This window comes from Dryas octopetala, chromosome 3 (assembly GCF_963921425.1).
Source record: "Dryas octopetala chromosome 3, drDryOcto1.1, whole genome shotgun sequence".
In the NCBI taxonomy this organism is placed as follows: domain Eukaryota; kingdom Viridiplantae; phylum Streptophyta; class Magnoliopsida; order Rosales; family Rosaceae; genus Dryas; species Dryas octopetala.
The window spans coordinates 8,141,444-8,159,964 of NC_141368.1; the positions used below are offsets into that span (position 1 = coordinate 8,141,444).

At 36.8% G+C, this 18,521-nt stretch overlaps 3 protein-coding genes and 1 pseudogene across 4 annotated transcripts; 3 read left to right on the plus strand and 1 right to left on the minus strand.

Moving 5' to 3' along the window:
- Window positions 1-5,746: 5,746 nt before the first annotated feature.
- Window positions 5,747-6,638, plus strand: LOC147290427 (protein DEFECTIVE IN MERISTEM SILENCING 3-like). The gene is made up of 2 exons (XM_086235026.1): window positions 5,747-6,017; window positions 6,104-6,638. Exons 1-2 carry the CDS (start codon window positions 5,803-5,805, stop codon window positions 6,258-6,260), a joined length of 372 nt encoding a protein of 123 aa, XP_086091152.1. The 5' UTR covers window positions 5,747-5,802; the 3' UTR covers window positions 6,261-6,638.
- Window positions 6,639-7,839: 1,201 nt separating this feature from the next.
- Window positions 7,840-11,025, plus strand: LOC147290428 (protein DEFECTIVE IN MERISTEM SILENCING 3-like). The gene is made up of 7 exons (XM_086237721.1): window positions 7,840-8,016; window positions 8,529-8,619; window positions 8,903-9,146; window positions 9,608-9,799; window positions 9,870-10,190; window positions 10,276-10,483; window positions 10,740-11,025. Exons 1-6 carry the CDS (start codon window positions 7,996-7,998, stop codon window positions 10,457-10,459), a joined length of 1,053 nt encoding a protein of 350 aa, XP_086093847.1. The 5' UTR covers window positions 7,840-7,995; the 3' UTR covers window positions 10,460-10,483; window positions 10,740-11,025.
- Window positions 11,026-11,332: 307 nt separating this feature from the next.
- LOC147290429 (uncharacterized) lies at window positions 11,333-14,101 on the minus strand (annotated as a pseudogene). Its single transcript, XR_015121303.1, has 4 exons — window positions 13,731-14,101; window positions 13,229-13,334; window positions 12,802-12,892; window positions 11,333-12,617 (listed from the first exon to the last, which is right to left on the minus strand). The product of XR_015121303.1 is annotated as an uncharacterized LOC147290429 (transcript).
- Window positions 14,102-15,280: 1,179 nt separating this feature from the next.
- CYP703A2 (cytochrome P450, family 703, subfamily A, polypeptide 2) lies at window positions 15,281-17,529 on the plus strand. Its single transcript, XM_086235024.1, has 2 exons — window positions 15,281-16,210; window positions 16,891-17,529. Exons 1-2 carry the CDS (start codon window positions 15,281-15,283, stop codon window positions 17,527-17,529), a joined length of 1,569 nt encoding a protein of 522 aa, XP_086091150.1.
- The last annotated feature ends 992 nt before the right edge of the window (window positions 17,530-18,521 follow it).

Here is an 18,521-nt window from a genome sequence, read left to right on the forward strand (position 1 = left end):
TGAATTGGGCTCCGTGTCCAACGTGTTTCATTAAAATGGGCTAGGTTTGACTGATTTTTTAATAGTGGACTTAAAAAAAAAAAGCCTATTTTCCACTATAGGCATAAATAAAACCCTAATTTAAATGATTTATATTTTAGTGATCTTATTGATTTTTCTACAAGAATTTCGTGAAGAAAGTTTCTCAAAAATGAACAATTTAAATTAACAAATGACATTGTTTGGAGGGGGGATATTGTGTATAATCGTAATAGCAGTATATAGTGTAACCAATTTACTGGGTGGATGACGAGAATGATTTTTTTATAAATTATTATGAATTAAAAAGATTTTCTTATAAATTTTAAAATACTTTCAATTTTCATCTAAAAACTATTTTTCTAAAAGACTTAAGTCTAATTATCTCTAATATTAAAAATATTTATTAATATTATAATACATGAATTAGTTATAATATACGGCAGTATTATGGTTATAATTTTTCGTGGGAGTGAACCATGTTCAACTTTCAGAAAAACTTACTTACCGCCGATGTATACATATTATGCGAAATGAGAAAGAGAAATTAGTGACTGTATTCTGGCCGATTAGATGAAAATTTTAGAACAATACTTGGGTCACTTCACCCTTTCAAATTCTGATTTTGGCAATGTCGGCGTATAATCGGAACTGTTCATTTTTTAGATAACATATTATAGATAATATCTGTAAAAAAACAAATCAATTGAAAATCGTTTGATTATATAACTGTTGTCAATTAAATATAAAAAATAGATAGTTTTCAATTAGAAAGTATTTTTTTACCAAATCATTGATTTTTTTTATTTAATCGACAACAGTTATATAACTAAACGATTTCTGATTGAGTTAATTTTTTATAGAGAAGATCTATAATAGATAATATACAAAATGAATAGTTCCAATTATGCGTCAGTATTGCTGAAATCAAAATTTAAAAAGATGGAGTCACCTTAAGTTACCTTGACCAAAGTATTGTTCAAAATTTTATATCTGCTGTTTATTTGAAGGGAGGACCATTTTGATTGGAGGTCGAAATTGACATAGGAGACCAGATCAAAATAAGAGAAAAACAAATTGACATAGGACTATAGGAGAGATGTTATGAGAAAAGTGCCAACGAACTGGACGAAGTCTGAAATTCCCACGGAACTTGCGAAACTGCTACTGGGTTTTGAACTCTGCCAGAGCTAAGCAGAGCAAAATCAGAGAGCGCCACTGATCATCTTCTTCGTTGGCATGCCTATAAACCAAACCACCAGGTTTATGTCACTGCCCATTTGTTTCCTTTTGTTTACTATTTCATCACTGCTTTCAGTTTTGAAGCTTCTTGGTGCGAGCACAAGGTCTGTTTTCTCCCCTTCAATTTTTACCATGAATTGAAGTAAACGTTGTTGTTCTTGGATTCTCTCAGTACCCATAATGTTACATTGTTCTTTGCTGCTTTATATTGGACTCATAGTATTGATTTAGTAGAAAAATCTTCTGGGTATGTGCAAGATTACTCTAAAATAGAAATGTGCATGAAGATTCATATTGGGATTTGGAATGAAGGCCTAGTTGATTTATTTAATTGGACGTGTAAAACCAGATAAGTAAGACTTGGAATATTTTATCAACAAAGATATATGCTTTAATGTTAACTTAAAGAAATAATAATAATTGGAAGTTTGGTGGGTGAATAAAAGTTGGTTGTGGTGTGAGAATGTGGCCTTGCAATGTGAATTTATGATATATCTAGTTGTGTACTATCCTTGATAATTTTTTTTTTACTTTTACTCGTGTGAGTCGTCATTCAAGATGCACAAGTAATTGCTCAAACTGCTGCCATATGTTGAGTCAACAACAACCAATTTCTGAATTTCTTCTTAGCTCATATTAGAAAATTCTTCAGAATAATGTAGATAGCGTGGACAAAGAAATCAAGCGGCATGAGGATAATATTAAATTTCTGCAGACTGAGATAAACCACTTAAGTGAATGTATTCTTGAGTTGCAAGGTATCTTCAATATCTTGAGAAGAGTGAAAAGAAAAATGGGGTTGGGCCAGAATCGGAAACCCTAGAGCTAAGTATATCAGTATCAGCAGGAGTATGGAGAATGAGAATGAGAAGTATATGTATATATGCAGCGCTGAGTACAAGAGTTGTAGCTGTTGTTACTCTATCCGCGCCATCACAGGAGGGCCGAAGCTGCTTTGGGGAGTTCCTAAAAGGGAAACCCGAACCCATGCTGGTTGAGGTATTCGACCAAGGATCCAAGAGATGGCTCCCCCTGCCGTTTGACCCCTTTTGCCAGTCTACTGCTTTGACGTGGATGACAAGAAACAAGGATGGAAACAACTCTCTTCCATGTGCTCGGGTAACCCTTTTCCCTTCCTAGGCATCATCCGTAAAAGTTACTGTTTGCCTATGATGCTACCCCTAAAACTTGGGCTATAGTAGCCTACCGCATGATTTCCAATGATTCTCAAATTAAGCGCATCAAAGCTCTGAAGCCACTGTTGCCTGAAGAATTTACTGGACCACTCCCTCATAGTTTTGTCCATCTAGGAGGTCCATATGTCTGCCTTGTCATTGCCAGATTCATGTCACGCCAAGAACTTGCACGAGAAAGGTTTCTGAAGGTGCTGTCTTTAGAAGGGAAGCCTACATACCCTTCTCCAGAAGAAGAGATTGAGAAGATGCATCTTCTTGTCATCACATTCGAATATTTCTTTTCGGAAACTTTCTCCGCCAAATTCCTCAGTTCTCATATTCTTGAATACAATTGGTCTGAAGATGATGCTGAGACTGATGATGCCACACTGCTTGGTTGCTTTCTGCTATAAGTCGGTAACTTCTTTTCCTTCATGCCTATTCCACATCTGCTCAATTTCTATTATTAATTATGTAGCAAATTATTAATCTCTATGTATTAGAGTGTGTGTGTGAACACTGTGCTAAATCTCTATGGGCAGCATTAGCATTAGCAAGCAAGAGTCGTCAAACTTTGTCAGCCAATACATACAATTTTTGCACTTCATCTTCTCATCATCTAAGTCACTGTCCAAGATCTTAAACTTAAGCTGATATGTAAGAACCCTACACTTTTACCCCTGCAGCAAGCAAATTAATTGAAACATCAATTTTGGACATCAAATGAATGATATGTCCACAAAAAGTATTTTAGCTGTTATGAACCTTTTCCGAAGCAAATTGGTAAATTGGTTCCTCTGTCCTTTTTGTACATTTTTGGACTATCAACGAATCAATTGAGGTTTTCTCGTCCTTTCATCAGAGTTTGATGTCGGTTGATGCTTAAGATTAGAGTTTGTGAAGTTGTGAACTGTAATGCTAAGGTTGTTATGTAATAAACAACAGCGACCACAAAATCAAGAAAATCAAACTTTGTCCCCAAATATTCAAGAAGAGAAACTAGAATTTGGATGCTTGTTCATGTGAATTGTAGGTCTGGGTTTTTTTTTCTTAAATTGTAATATGAAGGGTTAAATGATGCTTGGTTGAGTGTGCTTCTGTGTAGGGGATGTGCTTTGGAGTAGAGAATATAATTAAAGAAAAATGTGGTCTGTTTGTGTCAACTAACACTTCTTTCAACATGTTTCCATCACTTTCCTGGAGGGAAATAATGAAGAATCCCATTGCCCCGCTTATTATACTCTAATATGTCAAATTGTAATCCTCTACTTGTTGTTTAAATTCAACATCCTTTTCCTTTACACGCTAATCCTTTTTGGAATTAACTCTAATGCTTTCAAAACCTACACTCCTATGACTCTTTCTACCTGTCTTTACTACTAGATGCCTTTTTAAATAGATAACCAACCTGATTGTAACCAGTTTGGATTCAAACATGTACTAGATGTGACCCTCCCATTTGTCAGGTTTATGTAGGATTAAGCCTTGTCTGTTGTACTTAAGGATTGCACTTATTGTCTACTTGCATGCCAGGTAATTGTGATCCTTTTGTAGGAACAGGTAAATTCACACATATTCGAGGACCAGTTAGGAGTCAAGCAGAAATGGGATCCTTTTGTAACCTACTATCCTAGTTAATTTGGGGCTTGTCCATACTGTTTATTAAGCTTACTTAAATATATATATATATGTCTTTTGTAACCTAGTTAATTTGGACTTGTCTGTACTGTTGTCCATATTATTTAAATATGTATGTCTGGTTCATCATATGGTTTTCTAAAGGCAATCTGAAGTGAGTTTTGTACTCATTTAGTGAGTTTTATATTCATAAATAAGTATAAAGCTGAAAAGATGGTTTTGTATGCAATGGCCATTTTGATCAAATCCAGAATTAGAAAAAAATAGTTTCTTATTTGATCAGAACTCATATATGTTGTTTCCAACAAATCTATTACAAATTTTGCTATGCAACAACCAACCTGATTGTAACTCTCTTCTCAGTTGCAATCTTGTTTATATGTTAGAGGGAAAAAGAATAACAAGCTACACAGTAACTTTAAATGCTGAGTGATTCATTACAACAAATTCATGTGCCCGTGAGACTCAAAGTCTAAATAGTCTCCATTTGCTTGTCCACTATACCCATACATATCAAAAACCTAGTCATCTGAAGGCATATTGTTTCCCTCTCTCTCCCTTTAAAACCCTCCATTGGTGAAGAGGCCCAATGAGCTGGAGTTGAGGGATTGGAACTTGAGGCTTCTTGGTTTATAGTTTATACTTAGAGCAGTTGGATTTTGTGGTGAGTTTCCAGCAGGTCTTATGTTGGAGGAATTTGCAGTTGTTAGACAAATGGAAGTTGATTGCTGCATTTGCTGCTGGTTTTTCATTGGTGACTTGGGCCGAAGGGCCTCTATATCAGGTGTCATCACAACAAGATGAGGTGCCTCTGGAGAAATCAGTCAAGGGAAATCATATAATAAGTTACACAGGATAGTGCACAACTAATTTTGATGCCTAATATAGGACTGCAATGACCGTCTATCAGGAATAGACTGCATAGAAATAAAGATAATGCAGTAGCATATTTCTATTATTGCAATTTATTGTTTCTAAACCCATTTTCTGGGGCAAGGCAGGCATGATCAATTGGTAAAACAGTGAGCTCCAAGCGAAGTCATTTACAATGGATAGCGCATGTTTTGGTAACAGTGTCTTAGGTTTGATTTTATTTATCAGTTTGTTTCTCTGCTAGTTTGCCCCCTCTCTAAAAAATGGAAACCTTTGGTAGACAGTGTTGATCATCAAAATACAATGTGGAGTATACCCCACAATTGATCCCTTAAATAAGTTATTTTTTGATGAAACCTTTAATGGAAAGCTATATATATATATATATATATATAACTTTTCTCTATGCATATATTTTATGGCTTTATTTTCACCTTTTGATCTAATTTTTAACAGTGTTTAATACTATATGGTATGCTTCTCTCAGAGTACTTGGGATTGGAAACTATGCTAGCAATTGTGTGCAGGACATATGAAAGTGTTAAGGTTATAGAGAAGTATGATGCAGATGGCACAATAATCAGCAGTGCCAGAATACATGGGCTAGGATCTTCCATTGGGAAGAGTATAAAAGGGCGGTTTCTTGTTATATGTCATGATCGATTTGAGGCAAGAAACCCATCCACTGTTCTCTTTCAAGTTTTTATTGCTTATAAGATTTCTAACTATTGTTTGCTTTCAGGCCATATGTTGGTGGGTTTGTGGCTGATAACCCACAAAGGAAGCTTGCTCTTCCAAAGCTGCAATTACCAAATGGGGGGGGTGTCCTCATGGCTTTCTTGATTATGCAGTGAACATGATCAATTTGGAATTGGATAGTGGAAACTTAGCTTATCTCACTACCGGTGGGCATGGTCTAAGAGAGACACTATTCTATAGCCTCTTTTCTGGCCTCCAAATATACAGAACCAGGGCAGAGATGCTTCTTGCACTGCCATGCATAAATGATGGAGCCCTGTCTTTAGATGGTGGGGGTATTAAAAAATGCGGTGTGTTTGCCCTGGGAAGCAGGTTAGTTTGGCATTAAAAGTACAACTCTCAACAATCTTTTTTATTGCTATATACGTCTTTCTTATGAAAGTGTTAGTTGCTCTCAGAAAGGATGTAGAAGTCCAATTTCCAGTAACCTCTGGAGAATTGGGTTTGCGTGCAAACTACATTGAAACTGAGGATATGCTCAGGAAGCTGAAATGGGAGCGATCTCTTGTTACTGAGGATATGCAAAGAGAACAAGAATTGTTGGACTTAGCTTAGACAACCTTCATAGGACAAGTGTAATTCTGTAAATTCTTCTTTTAGCAGGTCCTGCCCCAAGGATCTCTTGAAAACTACAACTGATTCAGTCATGGATTACTTCTATCTTTGCAAATTTAATCAGAAAACTGTAACTTTTTAATGAAACTTAAACAATCACATCCTAATTTCATTATGCTTCCTTATAATTTTAAGTTGATAACTGAGCTTCTATGCTCCACATATAAGTGGCATTTACTTTTGGCAATATAATATCATTGGTGTCCCAAGGCTCTTGTTCAAAATATTGAATGTTTCTCTAGGCATTTCATGGGCTGCTTCATCTTCATTCTTTACACACACACACACAATAAAGAGAGTTCTAATTCTTTTCTTCTTGTATTGGCTATTACAGATGAATGTAGGCCAAGATGGAGGCCTCAGCAGATTGGATTTGTTTTTTTAGTTTATTTTTTATTATTCTGCTTGGATTTGTAGAGTGCTTGACTTCATATATGCAAACTGTTAAAGAGTACTAAAGGGGGCTTAAGAGTTGCAAAACAAAAGAACTCAACATACTAAAGGGCAACACCCTCAATGCTATTCCAGCCAAGGACTCAAAACCAAAGAAGAAAAACCAACTCACCATGGTATGCAGTAATTTCTCTACTAATGAGTTCCACACTTCCACTGGATAAAAGAGAAATGACACCTTCCCAATTCCATGATCTCTAGCCTGGATGGTACTGTTGACCAGTGGCACCAGTGGACAGGAAAACCCATATTTTAGATTGTATTATCAATAATGTATAGCTTGAAATCAATAGTCAATGCATGCCTACCACTAGTCCATAAATTAGTTGGTTAAAAGTTTTTTTTTTTTAATGGCTTCCAAAGATTTCTGAGAAAATGAAGAATTTGATGATTTCTTGTAGATATTTTAGTAAACGAGTTTTAACTTTCAGTCGCCAATAATATGATAGAAATTTGAAATATCAGCCAAAGTGTTGGAATTGTTTGCTCCATCCGAAGGATAAAAAATATTTATATTGAAGCTATATTTAAAATAAATCAGTTAAAAGGTTAAATAATTAAGTGATAGTTTTGATTTAAAAAATAAAAGAAACTTAGGTTTTAGTTTACAAGATATGTGTGTCAATCTAAACGAATTGAGTTAGCATTGATTATTTTTTGATATGAACGCACAATGACACGAACGCAACCCACTAATACAAATTGCCATATCTACTTTTAATCGAACAACTAGGAGCATCTTCACATGATATCTCAAAGACCAATGTAGAAGTGCTGAAGGACTATTTTTATCGTGTCATTTTCACCTGACAAAATGATAACTTTGTTGTTTAACCATTTTGAAATTCAAATGATTTCTTTTTTATTTTTACATTTTTATTTTTATTTAATGTATTGAAAAACATTTTCCATTTTTTTTCTTGGAAATAAATCTATTTCTTTTCCAAAGTTGGAAATAAATATGTTTCTTTTGTGTCTGAAAAATAAATATGTTATGGAAGGATTTTATAATTTTTATAGTAGTATAATAATAAATATGATACATATGGAAATGTTCTAAGAAAAATGCCAACAACAAAGTCAATTAGGAAAAAGGAAAGGAGAGCCAACACAGCTACACAGAACCTACGAAGCTGCCACTGTGTTTTGAACTCTGCCACTGTTCGACTGAGCTAAGTCGGAGAGCGGAAGACAGCGCCTTTGAGTCATCTTCTTCGTGGCCATGTCCAAACCAAACCACCAGGTTTATGTCTCTGCCCATTTTGTTTCATTTATTTACCATTTCACCACTGCTTTCATTTCTGAAGCTTCTTGTTACGGCACAAGTTCCTTTTTCTCTCCCACTGCTTCTTTGTTGCTGTATATTATTCTCGTATGGTAGAAAAATTTTCTGGGTATGTGCAAGATTGCTCTAAAACAGAAATGTGTATAAAGATTCACATTGGGACCTTGTTGATTTATTTTCTTGGTATGTATACATATAACCCGTTAAGATTTGGAATGTTCAACAAAGATATATCCTAGATATGGCTTTTGTTAATTTTTTAAATAATTGGAATTTTGGTGAGGAAAAAAAGGTGAGGGTGGTGTGAGAATGTGACCTTGCAATGTGAATTTCTGATTCATAAATTTTTTTTACTGTTCCTCAAGTTTGAGTTTTCATTCTATATGCACAAGTAATTGCTGCAAACTGCTGCCATATATTGAATCAACAACTGCCAATTTCTCATTTGCTCATTTTAACAAATTCTTCAGAATAATCTAGAAATCAGGCGGCATGAGGATAATATTAAGTTTCTGGAGGCTGAAATAAACCGCTTAAGTGAATCTATACATGATTTGCAAGGTATCTTCAATTTCTTTCATTCATTTATACTTCCCCCCCCCCCCCCCTTCAACAATTATCTTTGCAAATCAGAGTTAAAACTATGATGTTTTCTGATGCCTCTGTAATGAACTGGGCTATTCATTTTGATTTTATCTAAAGTTAAAAGTTAACTGGGATTGTATAAGTGCTAAACTAGCTGGACATTACTGTGATCTTTCCCAATTCTTCTGTTTCGGTATAGCATGTCTTAGATAGATACTGCATTACTGCCAAATTTCTACTGTGCTAACTTAGTTTCTAGGGAGTCTTTCAAAGCATCACTCAGCCAATGGAACTGGAACAACAAATGAAAATGGTGCTACCAGTGCTGAGGAGGAAGAAACAGAACGGATATTGCGGCAAGAAAACACTGCAGCTGGCTTATTGTGCAGGTTGAAATCTCATCAGGTGTCTCAGGTTTTGAATATGAATCTGACCAAGGATGTGCTGGGTATTGTTGGCATTGTTGCCACTCTTTGTAGAGTCAGTGATGACAACCTCAGCAGGTCAGCATTTCTTTCTTGGTATCCATTTATGACACAGTTTTTGACTGGATGAAGTCAAAACTCAAATCATTTTTTTTATTGGCTTTATTGATCATCCAATGAAAGGGTTCATGATAAATGGGTCATTAGGTTGCTTTGTTAAGTTTCCTCCTGTTATTGATTCTGGTACTGCTCAAGCATACTGTGACTCATATAGTTTCTGATAAAAAAATAAAAAGTAATCTTGTAGACCACCCAAACAAGATATGCCAAACTAATATGTGGGATTCATATGAGTCTTTCAAACTAGGATACTGATCATCCAAACTAGGATGCTGATCATCTAAACTAGGATGCTCTGCTGTTCTCTGAATAATCTGTGACCCAGATAGTCATTGAGCATTTCCTACAAAGTTACAGATAGAAAGAATAAAATTTTACATAGTTGCCTGACATTTTGCTGTCCTGTAACTTTGAAATAGGCTTCTCTCAGAGTACTTGGGATTGGAAACTATGCTAGCAATTGTATGCAGATCATATGAAGGTGTTAAGGTTCTAGAGAAGTATGATGGGGATGGCACAATAATCAGCAGTGCTGGTATACATGGGCTAGGAGCTTCTATTGGGAAGAGTATAAAAGGGCGGTTTTCTGTTATATGTCTTGAAGATTTGAGGCAAGAAACCCCTCCACTATGTTCTTAAAGTTGCTATTGCTTATAAGATTTCTAACTATTGTGTTTCCAGGCCGTATGTTGGTGGGTTTGTAGCTGACGACCCACAAAGGAAGCTTGCTCTTCCAAAGCCACAATTACCAAATGGGGAGTGCCCGCTTGGCTTTATTGATTATGCAGTGAACATGATCAATTTGGATAGTAGAAACTTAGTTTGTCACACTACCGGTGGGCATGGTCTCAGAGAGACACTATTCTATAGCCTTTTTTCTCGCCTCCAAATATATAGAACCAGAGCAGAGATGTTTGCTGCTATATCATGCATAAATGATGGAGCCCTGTCTTTAGATGGCGGGGTTATTAAACAATGTGGTGTGTTCTTCTTCGGAAGCCGGTTAGTATGCAATAAGCAAAACTTTCAAAAATCTTGTTTATTCTATATTTGTTTTTCTTATTATGTCATGGTTATCTACTCTCAGGAAGGATGAAATAGAGGTCAAATTTCCAGTAACCTCTGGAGAATCTAATCTTCCTGAAAACTACATTGAAACTGAAGATATCCTCAAGAAGCTGAAATTGGAGCGAGCTCATATTACTGAGGATATGCAAAGAGAACAAGAATTGTTGGACCTCGCTAAGACAAACTTGACAGGATATGTGTGATCCTGTAAATTTTTCTTCTAGCAGGTACTACCCTAAGGATTCTTTGGAAACTATAAACACTGACTTAGTCTTGGGTTACCTCTACCATTGCAAATTGTAGTCAGAAATCTGGTACTGTTGAGTGTTGAATGAAACTTGGATCAGATTCATTATGCTTTCTTAAAATGTTAAGTCAAACATATTGAATGTTACTCTAGACATTTCATGGGCTGCTTCATCTTCATTCAATACACACAACATTAAATGTTAGTCTAATTTTTTCTTGTATTGGTTATGACAGATGCACGCAGGCCAATATGGAAGCATCAGCAGATTGGGATTTTTTTTTTTCCTTTCCAATTTGTCTTTAGTTATTGGTTTGTGTACCTTCTATGCATCAAATCGGAAGGCAACAAAGTGTATTGATTTTTTCCATCTGTTGTTTGTTGGTTGGCTAGAAGCTGTATATCCTCAAGCCAGGTTGGTTTGTAACCTAAAAAATTGTGGATTCTTTTGCATTTGCATGAAGAATAAAAGCATAATCTCCTATTTGGAAGAATTACTGAAATAAAAGGATGGCCATATTTACCCTTAGTGGGTGGATGTAGTGGATGGATGCATCTCAAACTCTCTATATATTTTCATATTCTGTTTTTATCTTTGGTACTCCAGCTTTTACTTTTTCCTTTTCTCTTAACAAGATGATGATGTAACTTTGGTAAGTATCTTGCACGAGCTTCTTACCGGAAAATTTCTTATAAACAACGAATGTATACAAGTCTCACTTTTTATGTGTTATAACAACTCTTCATGTGCTGGTGAGTTAGTGTAAGATGGGTATTGCCTACATCCGTTGTATGTAAAAATCTCTCATACATTAGACCCAAAGGAATCCCAATTACTTAAATCAACATGGGCTTTTCAGAAAGAATGGTATACATTTACAAGTCGAAAAGAAAAACTATGGTACAGCATTACAGATCAATTTCAAAACCCTGCTTACAAGAAAAACGTGTAAATGACGTTTATCCTTTAATGCAAACGTTGACCTGTAAACAATTTCAACAGAACATAAGCCCAGTGCCCTTGGTACAAGCTCACACTTCCTCTGTACTCCCTACCCTATAATGTTGTTAGTGCAAATGAGATGGGAGGAAGCTTTATGTAAATTAGGCATCCACAGCCCCCTCAACCATGTTGACCTCCATAATTGCAGGCATAGATCCATTTCCCTCGTTTCTTATCACTAGATTCCTTGTCAACATTCCTGCTCCGAGAACGACAATGTTCAGAGATGTGCCCCTTCTTGCCACAAAATTGGCAAATAACCTTGCCATTGGACTCCAGCGCTTGCCTCTTCCATTGCATACTTCGTGGCTTCAAATCTCTCATCCTTGGTGCAGGCTTCATATCTGCAGTCCTAGCCTCTTCTATTGCATACTTCCTGGCTTCATATCGATTTACATTGCCTACAGGATTAATAGGTACACCCTGCTTCTCTCTGATGCGTGACTCTTCTTCAACCCTCAAACGATCCATCAGCATTGCAAAAGGCAGATGCTCCTCGCGCATCAACTTGATGACTACATCCTTCCAAGATGGGGGGAGCTTGGAGATTATGACACTGACATGAAATTTTTCCTCGACCATCATTCCTGAATCAACAATGGAATCGGCAATGTTATTAAATTCTTTAACTTGCTCCAAAATTGATTTTCCTTCAAGCATCTGAAATTCAATGTACTTTTTAACCAGAGATCTCTTTGTTCCAAATTCCTCATAAAGATAGAGTAATTTTAGATCTTCCCACAATTCTTTAGCAGTCATAGTTTTCTTTGAGTAGAGATAAAACAGATCATCAGATAGAGCATTCAAGATGCTGCGACGACATACGAAGTCATCATTTATCCATTTCTGTTCAGCAGCCTTTGATTGAGCAATTTCTTCAGTACTTGCTTCAGGGCCTAGTGTAGTGCTTGGGCATGGCTCAAAGAGCACGTAGGCAATCTTTAATTGCTTAAACAGAAACTCCATGCGTTGCGCCCAGAGAGGGAAGTTCTTCCCATCAAAACGGCCAGTCTCAATGGAAGCAAGTTCATGATGAGCAAGACCAGTCAGTGAATTAGGCATGTCTTCGGTTTGTTTACCATCTCCAGTTTGTTTACTATCATGTCCAGATCTACATTTGTATTAATTAGAAGTCAGTCAATCATCATCTACTCACTTTCAAGCCATAAAATAGTTATTAAAGGAAAAGCCTCTGAATCGACTTGCTAAGATAAGCACAATAGCAGCAGAATTCTAATAACAGGGATTTAAGAGTCCATGTCAGCACTGAATCAAATTATCAACACTGCTATCACCTTAACTTTGATTCCATCTTTTTAATGGCTTCCTCTATTGCAGGGACACTCTTTTTGAAGGTTGCCCATTGTTCAGCCGATAAGTTAATTCCTGAAAACATAGCATAAATATAAATCACTAATAAAACAACAGTATTGAAAGTAGAAAAAGATACAGGAAATTCACCCAATCAAAAGAGAATATGGGAAATGGATGTCAACACAGAACAGAAGTATATATCATATTAAGATATTCTCAAGGTAAGTGTGATCATGCTAATATGCTATAATCAACACAGTAACTTAATTTAAAAAAATTATTTCCTATCACCAACCAGGACCTGGAGCTACGTTAAATGTAAATGCTGAATTGGATCAGAATACTAAAGTAAATTTCAAGGAAATTCATGGGAGCTAAATTAGATGGTATATTTGGTTGTGTGGTCACCTCTGGGAGTAGGAAGTTGCTTTCCATCTTTTTTATAAAATTCCCTAATTGATACCCAAGTTTTCTCTTTGAAATTGTGAACCACCACATTTCTCCTGTCTGATAGCTAATACAAAGAAAAAGAATTTAGATCAGAAACAAAACATAACAGATAAACACAAACAATATGATCAAAATGTGACAAAAACAAAAAATTCTTAAGTCCTTAATTTCTTCCAACGAATATATTCCCATGAAAATTTCAGTTTCTCTTTGCTTGCTTTGCCTGCATTTTCTTCATCAACCAAACAAAATCTAGGATTCCAGAAACTAAACAAACAAACTTTAAAAACTAAATTGCAATTCTTTATTCTCATTTGAGTCATCAAATTCGTAAATCCCCAAACCAAGTCTCACTTCACTTCATAAAGTTCAAACTGAAGAAACTAATTATTAAAGAATTAAAAATTGCTTTCGTTTCCGACACTTTCTAAGCAACCAAACACAGAAATTAGGGTTTTACCTTACAAATAACACGGTCTCCAACCTCACTCGCCTCCTTCAACCTCGTGTCCTGCTCACCTTCCACATTCGTCTCCATGAGCTCTTCTCGAGCGTTCAGCTGGGGCTCCGACGCCGAAGAAGAAAGCAGGAAATTCTCGACCACGCCCCTTACGAAGCTCTTGCGCTCCATATCAGAGAGATCGACTCCGAGTCGCTCCGAGGCCGTGTCTCGAACTTTGAGCTCAGTCATCTCCTCCAAGTTCGATTTTTTCAGTATGTCCAACACCGTTTCCTCGATTTTCCGTCGACTTAATGCGTCCATTTTCTGACTGATTTTCTCCGAAAATTATGTTTTCCAGGGAAAAAATTGTTAACAAAGAGTATTGAATTTTGAGGTTAAATTAGGGTCAAGTATGATATCAGTCTCAAACAGTTTGAGGCACAAGAGGGTTTTAGAAAATTCGAAGGGCATTACTGTCTCAAAGGTACAAAAGTTTTGAACTGACTTTGGAAATGCGGGTAAAATTGGCGCGCGAAAAAAAGAACTCGCACTCTACCGCGAATCGAACCACGGCCACCAAAACTAACGTTTAACAACTTAGCCAGTAGATTAAGATATAATTTTCAACTGAGTGACTGCGCTTTTTTATAATTAACTAATTTTATATTTTTATCTCGTAATCAATTAATTGCATATGCAGATACTCAGATAGCTAATACTTTCTTGACCTCATGTTGTGTGTGTTTTTTTCTCAACTCAAAAATTGCCAATAAATTTTGCTGGAAGTAATAGCTACGCACAAATAATAATGCTTCATAAATGTTTCTAATTTTTGTACTCTATTATTTGAGGAGATATGAGAGAGGTAACTGAGACCTAGTGAGTGTTTTTTTTTTTAATTTATGTTATTTTATTTATTCTATTTCATCTCTGCTTGATTCAAAAATTGAAACAACTGAAACTGTTACAAGTTACAACATATCTCAATTTTCCAAAAAAAAAAAAATCCAACCATGTCACCTAGATAAATTTAGCTACCAAGACATTTCTAAATTAGTCATAGTTCTTCACCTAATTTAAAGGCTCACATTCTTTGTGTTCTTTCTTCTACCTTTAACCTAATACAATAGGATGCATACAAAACCCATTTCTTTGAGTTAGAGGCTGAGAGAACCATCATAGCTAGCATGCTAACCAATTGTCAACCCCAAAACTAAAATTTAATTGAACACTCGAAAACAAAATTATTTAAAACTTATAGCTTTAATGATAGAATACTTACACTCACAACGAGAGTTACACTATCGCCTTCATTGGTCTTAAATAACTTGAATTAAAAAAAAAAAAAAAACAACAAAAGCGATTCTAATTACAAAGTATATTAAATAACACAGGAATAACATTTTTAACTACTATTCATGCATGTAAAGAGCATGGTGTAAGCTAAAAGATAGTTAAACAAACATCGTCCTTCCCATTGATTCATTCTTATATATGATTGATAAACCAAAACATTTCCTTAATTTTTAAACTATGCTTAACATATCATCCTTGTATAAATTGTATAGATGTATTTACCAACCATTCCTATAACTCTTGTTTTTGCAGCCATCATTGCTGCTATCATATATCAAAGGCTAAAATGCAGATTCGGACCCAAAGCCAAAAAGCTTCCTCCGGGCCCACCAAGATGGCCCATGTTGGGCAACCTGCTTCAGTTGGGCCCTCTGCCTCACAGGGACCTGGCTTCTCTATGCGACAAGTATGGGCCGCTGGTCTACCTCCGACTTGGCAGCGTTGATGCCATCACCACCAATGACCCCGATATAATACGTGAAATACTTCTCCGGCAAGACGAGGTCTTTGCATCCCGGCCACGCACTCTTGCCGCGGTGCATTTGGCCTATGGTTGCGGCGATGTGGCGCTTGCCCCATTGGGCCCGCAGTGGAAGAGAATGAGGAGGATATGCATGGAGCACCTGCTGACTACAAAGCGGCTGGACTCCTTTGCAAGACACCGGGCAGATGAAGCCCAACATCTTGTGCGAGATGTTTGGGCCATGGTCCAAACTGGAAAGCCCGTGAACTTGAGGGAAGTGTTGGGTGGGTTCTCTATGAACAATGTGACTAGGATGTTGCTTGGGAAGCAATTTTTTGGGGCTGGGTCAGCAGGCCCACAAGAGGCCTTGGAGTTCATGCACATAACCCATGAGTTGTTTTGGCTATTGGGGTTGATATATTTGGGTGATTATTTGCCAATTTGGAGGTGGGTGGACCCATATGGATGTGAGAAAAAAATGAGGGAAGTGGAGAAAAGAGTAGATGATTTCCATAGCAAGATTATTGAAGAACATAGGAGGGCAAGGGAGGAGAAGAGAAGGGGGATTGGAGAAGAGGAAGATGGGGGAGAGATGGACTTTGTTGATGTTTTGTTGTCTTTACCGGGGGAGGATGGAAAAGAACACATGGACGATGTGGAAATCAAAGCACTAATTCAGGTAATATTCTATACAAGAGTAAATATTATGCGAATCATGTTTATAGACGAATTTTTCTCTAATGCGGTATGTGTGTGAGTGTTTGAATGCCTAATATTAAAACTCTTATGAGCGTTCGAACGTTCTCTCACATTCCGCATTTGAATCACGCATCATAAAATATCTCATTTATAGATACATTATATTTCACATCTTAAATACATGTGAGACTTTATTTGTATAGATAGATCTATTAAACTTTATGTAGGCAAATCATATCTTGAATACATGTGAGACCTACTTGTATAAATTTATCTATTAAAACCTTATATAAGTATATCTTATATTTATTAGTGATGTAATAAGTGCGTCTTAAAATAATATGGAGCCTAATAATTTTTTTCATCTCTCTTACATGGTGTAGGGTTTACATGAGCCTCATCTATGAAAAAAAAAATGCTAGGTATACTACATTTTAGTATCATATTGTGTACTACTTTTCTAATAGAGGTGAGACCTATTTGTATTTGTGAGTCTTACTTATATTAGAGAGGTGGTACACAAGATGGTAACAAAATGTGGTATACCTAGCATTATCCTAAAAAAATTAATAAAAAAAAAGTTGGGTTCTAAATCATTTTTTCTTATGTATTAACTCTTGCAACGTTTGATTTGAATGGAAAATTCATTATGAGCTTCAGGACATGATAGCAGCTGCCACAGACACTTCAGCTGTGACCAACGAATGGGCAATGGCTGAGGTGATCAAGCATCCACGTGTCCTCCGTAAGATTCAAGAAGAGCTCGATTCCGTGGTTGGCCCCAATCGAATGGTCAACGAATCAGACCTACCCCACCTTAATTATCTACGCTGCGTCGTACGCGAAATATTCCGCATGCACCCAGCTGGACCCTTCCTCATACCGCACGAATCGTTACGCGCCACGTGGATAAACGGTTACTACATCCCCGCCAAGACACGTGTCTTCATCAACACTCATGGGCTGGGCCGAAACACCAAGATATGGGACGGTGTGGAGGAATTTAGTCCTGAGAGGCATTGGCTCGCTGATGGAAGCCGAGTCGAGATTAGCCACGGAGCCGACTTCAAAATCCTGCCTTTCAGTGCTGGAAAAAGGAAGTGTCCCGGCGCACCGCTTGGAGTGACTTTGGTTTTGATGGCTCTAGCTCGGCTCTTTCATTGTTTTGATTGGGCTCCACCGGATGGGCTGAGGCCCGAAGATATTGATACCAAAGAGGTTTATGGAATGACCATGCCCAAGGCTCAGCCGTTGGTGGCCATTGCTAAACCTCGCTTGCCAGACTATATGTACCATTGATGGATATGAAAGATTTTAAATTTCCCCATATTATAAATGTAGTTTATATATATATATATAAATGTTGAAGAAAATTGAAAAATGGTCATATTACTAAATGAAAAAAGAAAATTGACTTTTATAACTAAATAAAATCGTTTGAACCATATTTAATCTCATCTCTAATAAAAAAAAGGCTTATTATGATTTTTGCCCCCTGAACTATGATTCTATTCCTAATGTGCCCCCTGACTTATTAATTTTATCAATTTACCCCATAACAGTTACAACGTTATTCTAATGTACCCCTTCGTCCAATTTCCGTCTCAACTTCCGTCTATTTTGCTGATGTGGCAGGGTATATTGGTCATTTCGACCTCCCTGGACCATTCAGCACCCCATTTTTTCCACCTAGACAGCCCCCAATTGCCACATACCCACATGTGGGACCCACCCGATGCCAGCTCAGCTCACGTATGGACCCAGTCTTATTGGGTCAACTGGATCGATCTCCATCAAACCATCATCGCATCCCCTCCGTTTTCAGAAGATTCTCTGCAATTAGGGTTCCATCATCGCATCGCCTCCTTTCTTCAGAAGATTCACGGACGGAAGCCGAGATTCTCTGCGTCTGGGTGTGGGATTTTGAGCTGATTTGGTGAAGTAAGGTCTGAAGATTCATTTGCCAGACAAAAGTAAGTTTTTTTGAACTTTTGGAACTGTTAGGGTTTTCGACTTTTGAGCTTTTTGGTTTGTTTTATTATGTATCGATGAGTGGTGTGCCATGTGCAAGATTCTTTGCATTTTAAAGCTTTTTTGAACTTTTGGAAGTGTTAGGAATTGTTTATTGCTTTAGACCCCAGTTTTCAACGAATGTGGTCCATGGTTGGTGTCGTGTACTTGTGTAATAGTGGGTTGGGGGTTTAATTGGGGGTTTTTATCTACCATTCAATATTGGAAACAAAATTTGTCTTTTACCTGGTGTTGCAACTTTATGGTTTTAGATTGGTTGG

Coding starts and splice junctions, on each gene's coding strand:
- LOC147290427 (XM_086235026.1), top strand. CDS start 5,803: ATGATCAATTTGGAATTGGATAGTGGAAACTTAGCTTATCTCACTACC. Junction 6,018..6,103: donor GTGTTTGCCCTGGGAAGCAG/GTTAGTTTGGCA, acceptor AGTTGCTCTCAG/AAAGGATGTAGAAGTCCAAT.
- LOC147290428 (XM_086237721.1), top strand. CDS start 7,996: ATGTCCAAACCAAACCACCAG. Junction 8,017..8,528: donor TGTCCAAACCAAACCACCAG/GTTTATGTCTCT, acceptor CAAATTCTTCAG/AATAATCTAGAAATCAGGCG. Junction 8,620..8,902: donor ATCTATACATGATTTGCAAG/GTATCTTCAATT, acceptor CTTAGTTTCTAG/GGAGTCTTTCAAAGCATCAC.
- CYP703A2 (XM_086235024.1), top strand. CDS start 15,281: ATGTATTTACCAACCATTCCTATAACTCTTGTTTTTGCAGCCATCATT. Junction 16,211..16,890: donor AAATCAAAGCACTAATTCAG/GTAATATTCTAT, acceptor TATGAGCTTCAG/GACATGATAGCAGCTGCCAC.